At 41.5% G+C, this 5,885-nt stretch overlaps 1 protein-coding gene across 1 annotated transcript in view; it reads right to left on the reverse strand.

Annotated features, from left to right (window-relative positions):
• Window positions 1–758: 758 nt before the first annotated feature.
• Window positions 759–5,885, reverse strand: part of LOC109298021 (60S ribosomal protein L17) — a 5,914-nt gene continuing 787 nt past the window's right edge. The window contains exons 3-7 of the mRNA XM_019518148.1: window positions 5,442–5,482; window positions 4,204–4,338; window positions 2,740–2,838; window positions 1,898–2,089; window positions 759–849 (exon numbers count right to left, since the gene is read on the reverse strand). Of these exons, the coding sequence (XP_019373693.1) occupies window positions 802–849; window positions 1,898–2,089; window positions 2,740–2,838; window positions 4,204–4,338; window positions 5,442–5,482 (515 nt within the window). The 3' untranslated portion in view covers window positions 759–801. The remainder of the gene's footprint in view (window positions 850–1,897; window positions 2,090–2,739; window positions 2,839–4,203; window positions 4,339–5,441; window positions 5,483–5,885) is intronic.

Consider the following 5,885-nt stretch of genomic DNA (forward strand, 5'->3'; position numbering starts at 1 on the left):
AAAAAAAAAAAAAAAAAAAAAAAAAAAAAAAAAAATCGACCAACTGAATTTAATGAAACTTTCTGATGTCTTACCCTTACCATGAATTTCAAGGCTTTAAATCAAAACTTTAGTTAGAAATAATCTAAAGTGGTTACAGTCTACGTTAAACTGTTTGTGACAAGGATGTTAGAGGAAGGAACGTGCTTTAGGAATCCGCAATAGGAGGTTGGCAACCTACAGCCCATGGAGCCATTTCATGCAGCCCTCAGATCTGAAGCTTCTGTTCATTCAGCAACACTCAAGGGAGTAACAAAATTCAGCAGTGTGGGGGTGAGGGAGTTGTGTCTTAGGTGGCAGTCACTCTCCCCATGCCTCTAGAAAAAGGTAACTTGGTCCTAATGCCCACAGGCTAGCCTAACTGGGTGATGCTTTAAAGCAGGAATGCCTGATGCTTTAAAGCAGGAATGGGGATCCTCTGGGCCACCAGTTGGCTGGGGACTCCATTTCCCAGCTGGCCCTGCCTGCATAGCTTGTGCTGTTCTTCATGGTAACCTCAGCCTCACCGGCAGCACATGCAGCAGAGCAGTGAAGGGAGCTACTCCAGAGCTGCTGGGAACATGGCCCAGACGTTCCCCATCCCTGCTTTAAATGTTGTAGACAGCTACCCAATAGCGTAATAAAACCTTTGAAAAGAACAAACTGTTAGGCATGTTAAATGTTAAAAAATAAGCAAGAATTAAAAGAATTAATTTAAAAAAAAATACATGCACACACAATCAGACTTTTTCTTTTTATTTATGTACATCTGTTGCATCAGATTTACTCCCGAGCCATAAGCTTCTGCTTCTTCAGCTTCTTCTGGGATATCTGAAAAAAGGAAAGTGTTAGGAGTGAAAGTCTACACAGGACAGAGAGATAATGCCAAGTGATTCTCACAGCATTTGCTCAGTCACTTTTCTTTTGGGGAAGGAGGGAGGATTACTACCACTGACAAGTTCCTACTGGTGATCCTGAATATGGAAAATTCCCTATTACCTCCAAGAAACTTAAAGGCATACCTGCACTGCAAAGCTTATCATCCCAGATGGCAGTCCATTCAAGTGTCATGCTTACTACGTATGCATTATCCACCTGAAGTGGAAGCAATGTAGCCCATTTCTGCGGTGGACTGATTTGCCTACCCACAGTCCTGTGCAAATGCACCCACACTGCTTCTGGTTCAGCAGGTAGGATGGACAGAGCAATCTGCCAAGTATGCAGTGCAGATATGCACACCTTCAGTAATTTTCATAGCTGCCCTACTGAGAAAGCATAGCTGAATTTTGACTAGTTTCAGAATCTGGTGTTGCACTCTGTGGCTTCAAGCACTTGAAAAGGAATTAGTCTCACCTGTAAAATTTGCAACATAAGCATCAGAAGTCCTACTAGAAATCAGATGGTTACTTAAATTGAAATGACTCAATCCACTAAGTTTCTACTTTTCATTAAGTTTCTCAGGGCTCGTCTACACTTGAAAATCCTTTCAGAGTAAGGGAAACTGGGAGAGCAATATACAACTATTCCTGAACAACTCCATGTGTGGACATCTTCCCACAGACTCAGTGTGTGTACACATTAAGTTATTTAGGAACATTCCTTGCCTGAAACCAGAAACTGGGAAACAAGCTGAAACCATCTTTTCACTAGTTTTCAAGGCAGCTCTTCCATACCCTGCACAAAAGCATTAAGGCCGCTCAGCAGGTATTTTGCTTTCATGATTATTCCAAAGGTATCCTAAGATGACCCAGCAACCACATTATTTGAAAAACAATTTAAAAAACCTGATTTTTTAAACACACTGACAAGAGTTCTGACCAAATGTAGAGTCAAATCTGAAATTAAGTGGCCAAGAGTTTCACTACTAAATATTTCTAACCTTTTTCTTTTGTGCAACTTCCTCTTCTGGTTTAGGTACAATCTGCTCTTTCTCAGTGAGGATCATCTCAATGTGACAGGGGGAACTCATGTAGGGGTTGATCCGACCATGGGCCCTGTAGGTACGTCTGCGCATTTTAGGGGCCTTGTTCACCTGGATGTGCTCAATTACCAAAGAATCCACATCAAGGCCCTGAAAGAAATACAAAACAAATATGTAATTAATACACTCAAGGTCTGTTTTTGTCTATAAACCAAACTGCCTTGTACCAACCAAAAGACGACAAACACTAAAAACTAGTATGTGGAAACAAAAACTCAAAACTAAATATCAAATACCATTACACTTTATCTAGCCAAAAAAAAGCTTAGTAAGACTTTGAGCAGTTTTCTAAAAGGTACAATCTAAAATTTAAAAATACTGATGGCTCAGAAAAAACATTTTGTTTCATGGTTATTCCAAAGGTGTCCTAAGATAGTCATCACTGCCATCAGAAGTAACTACAATTCAGTACTAAGAATATTTTAAACTAAGCTACAAATTAGTAAGAGTATATCCTTAATTCTGTAAGTTTCAAAACTCTTCTCTGCCACACACTGTAAGCATGCAAATTGATAATTTAGTGCATAAACTGAAAGTTGTAAACCTTATGATGTTTTGTTCCCAAAGATTTGTACAATTTGTGCAGTAGACAAAACCCCAAATCCAGACCAGAGTGCTGCAAGCTCTCCCTCTGTATAAAGTAAGCAATGTCACCTTTGGTTTTTAGTTCCCAATTCGGGACTACTGGTATCCCAAGACATTGAACTGGCTCTACTGGTCAATTTGTATTCTTTGCTTACTTTAAGCTCAGCATTACTCTCAGCGTTCTTGAGCATGTGCAGTAAGAACTCAGCGCTTTTTTTAGGCCAACGTCCCTGTGTCCAGCCCCACTGCTTGGCCTGCAAGATTAAGATTCAGATTAGTTGTAGTTTTACTTAAAACAAAAACAATTGTCCATCTTTTACAAAGGTTGCTCAGAACTCGAAAGTTCTTTTCATGGTTAATCCAAAGGTGTCCTAAGAAAGTCATCACAGCAACCACAACTGACCATTCTAATTTTACACAAAATCCTGCCTGAATTCACTTTTAACTAATACACCAAAATCACTAAAGTTCATTTAAAACGTACCTTCTGCACAGTTCAAGTGCTCAAAGAAGTCAGCAATGACTACTGCTGCCCTAGACTGTGTAAGCAAAAGCTTCCATATGTTAAATCATGCTGTAGCTTACATTTTTAAGATAGGAATGAGCTTAGTCTGTGGACAGCTATAACATTAAACAATCTTAAAAAAGAAAGGACTTGCTATTTGGGAACAGCATTACCTACTCTGATTTACAGTTAAGTCTGTCTGCTTCTTCACCAGAATAAGTGAACTAAACCTCTGTAACTGCACCTGAAAAAAACAGGTTTAAAGTTATATAGCTCTTTAGCTCCATTTAAACCAGTACAGGAGCAAACAAACTTAACAGCTATAGTCAAACAGCTTGTACTGTTACAATTTAGTACTGGTGTAATGTTTCTGCCCACATGCTCACACTTACTTTTCACTTAGAATTCAATGCAGCAATTTCTCTCTTCACCATAGCTGAACACCCAAAATACAATCAAGTCTTCATCTTCTACATCAATGGGAGCCAGTCTTTTTGGTAGGCATACCACAAATTAGCCCCACACCCTCCCTAACTCCACACTCTGACCTCCTTCCCTTGCTCTCATGAGTAGGCAAAATGGTGGATCCGGCCAGTGGCCAGAATCCATTTCCCAACAGCCCCTTGCCTACACAGCTATCATGGCTCTATGCTTCCCAGGTCTCCATGGAGACTGGTCAGGAGCTGTGTGGGCAGGACAGCCAGCTGGGGAGGTACCCCCTGGGGCCAGGATCTTGCAGTCGTGACACCACAGAGTAGGGCCTGGGCAGAGGCACAACCTGCTCCCTGTGGAGTCTCAGCCATTGCAGGAATGTTGGGCTAGAGTACCTGGGCAGCAGGGCTGGGACCAGTGGCAGTAAGCAGGAACTGCCGCCGCCACAGGGGCTGCTGGGAAATGGAGTCTGCCGCAGCCCCGATCCAGCCTGTGGGACAGACACTGCCCACCCCTACTCTATCTGCTGTTCTTTTTCCTGCTCCCTGCCATATCAGCCACCCTGCTGCTTGTCCCCTCCCCAGTCTGCTCTGTGCCACAGAGCTTGCTTATGCCATTGCGGCACACGTGTGTTCTAGATAATCTTTTGTTCAAAAGCAAACTTTCAAATTTCAAACCTCACCTGGGCACATCTACCAACTCCACCATTGTACCGACGGAAAGGAACACACTGCTTCTTTAGCGTCACATCCTTCAAGTACTTGGTGGCTTTCCGGATATGCATGCCCTTGATAGCTTGGGCAGTTTCCCGAGTGTTCTGACAAAGCAAAGCATAGTACATTAATGAGTATGTTTCTCCAAAAGCTCTTCCCTACTGACAAATTAAAGTATGCATTTACCTGAACACATGCAAGTCTCTTCTATCTGTACCCCTAATTTCTCCATAAAAATAAAACAATGTCTTCCTTCTTTCCCAGTTTATAAAAGAAAGGAGCTGATTAATCCCATCTTGCTACTCCTGCTACGTTATATTATTGCAGAAACAGTTTAAAAGAAGCCAAATCAGGGAAATTAATTTTGGGTTTTTAGTGCAGTTTTGGTAAAGTTTTAATGAAATTTAGTGAAGTTTAGTGACTCATTCTCTTCTCTCTGCAGAGAATACCTTAATTCTGATCTGTCTCACGACAATTACATTCTCTCAATTTGGGAGTCTCCATGTCCATTCCATTTAGCAGTTTTGTGATTCCACTATGACCATTATCTTGTTTTATCTCAGAGGCAGGAATTTTCAAAAAGTTACATTCAAGTCCACTAATCATTTGAATATACTTGCTAAAGCATTAAACACTAATATTAAAGACAGCTTTTGGTGATGTTAAACACAACAGATAAAAAACATTCAGGTAGTTCGGGCACATAACATTTTTCATTGACTACTTCAGAAGGACGCGATCAGAAAAAAAATGTTCATGATAAAAAAAAGTGATTCCTACAGCTGAATCAAAAGCGATAGATAAATAGAAAAATAAGGGAACAAGTAAAAAAGCCATACTGATCTCAAATCCGTATCAGAACACAAGTAGAGAAAGATAAATTCACACTGCCAAACTTTGGAAAATTAATTCAAGAATTAAATTTCTATTTCTGCCTGTAAAATGGTGTAACAGTATCCAAGTCCCAGATTTGTGTGTCACACAACGATGACAAACCAATTGTGGCACAAGAAAAAAAAATGGGATTGATGGGAGAAATGGGCTGCTCAGAATTCAGCTGTTTTCATGATGAATCCAAAGGTGTCCTAAGAAAGTCATCACTGCAGCCCCAGAGCTTTTCTTCAGCCAGGAAGGACTCACCCTCCACATTTCACTGTAGTTGTTAGTCCATTTGCTTTCAGAAAACTGCCAAACATGCTGCACATACCTTAAAGTGGACCCGGAGGTTGGAGCCCCTGGACTTGCAGGCTGTGGAGACAAAAGGTGAATGGTTGCAATGTGAGCTGCACTAAGTCGGTCTACTGGTGCTGAATCACAGAAAGTGAGGGCTGGAAGGGACCTCAAGAGGTTGAGTCCTACACCCCCTGCTCAAAGCAACCCCAATTAGATCATCCCAGCCAAAGCTTTGCCAAGCTGGGCCTTAAAAAGCTCCAAGGATGGAGCTCCCACCACCTCTCTGGTAACCTGGTTCAAGTGTTTTACTACCCTCCTAGTGAGAAATGTTTTCCTAATATCCAACTTAAGCTTTCCTTGCTGCAACGTCAGGCCATTACTCCTCATTCTGTTTACATCCAGTGCTTCACCACCCTCCTAGCTAAACAGCTTTTTGTCACGTCTAACCTAAGCTCCCCCTGCTGCAATTCCTGAGCAC

This window comes from Gavialis gangeticus, unplaced genomic scaffold (assembly GCF_001723915.1).
Source record: "Gavialis gangeticus isolate Ggan-Ray unplaced genomic scaffold, GavGan_comp1, whole genome shotgun sequence".
In the NCBI taxonomy this organism is placed as follows: domain Eukaryota; kingdom Metazoa; phylum Chordata; order Crocodylia; family Gavialidae; genus Gavialis; species Gavialis gangeticus.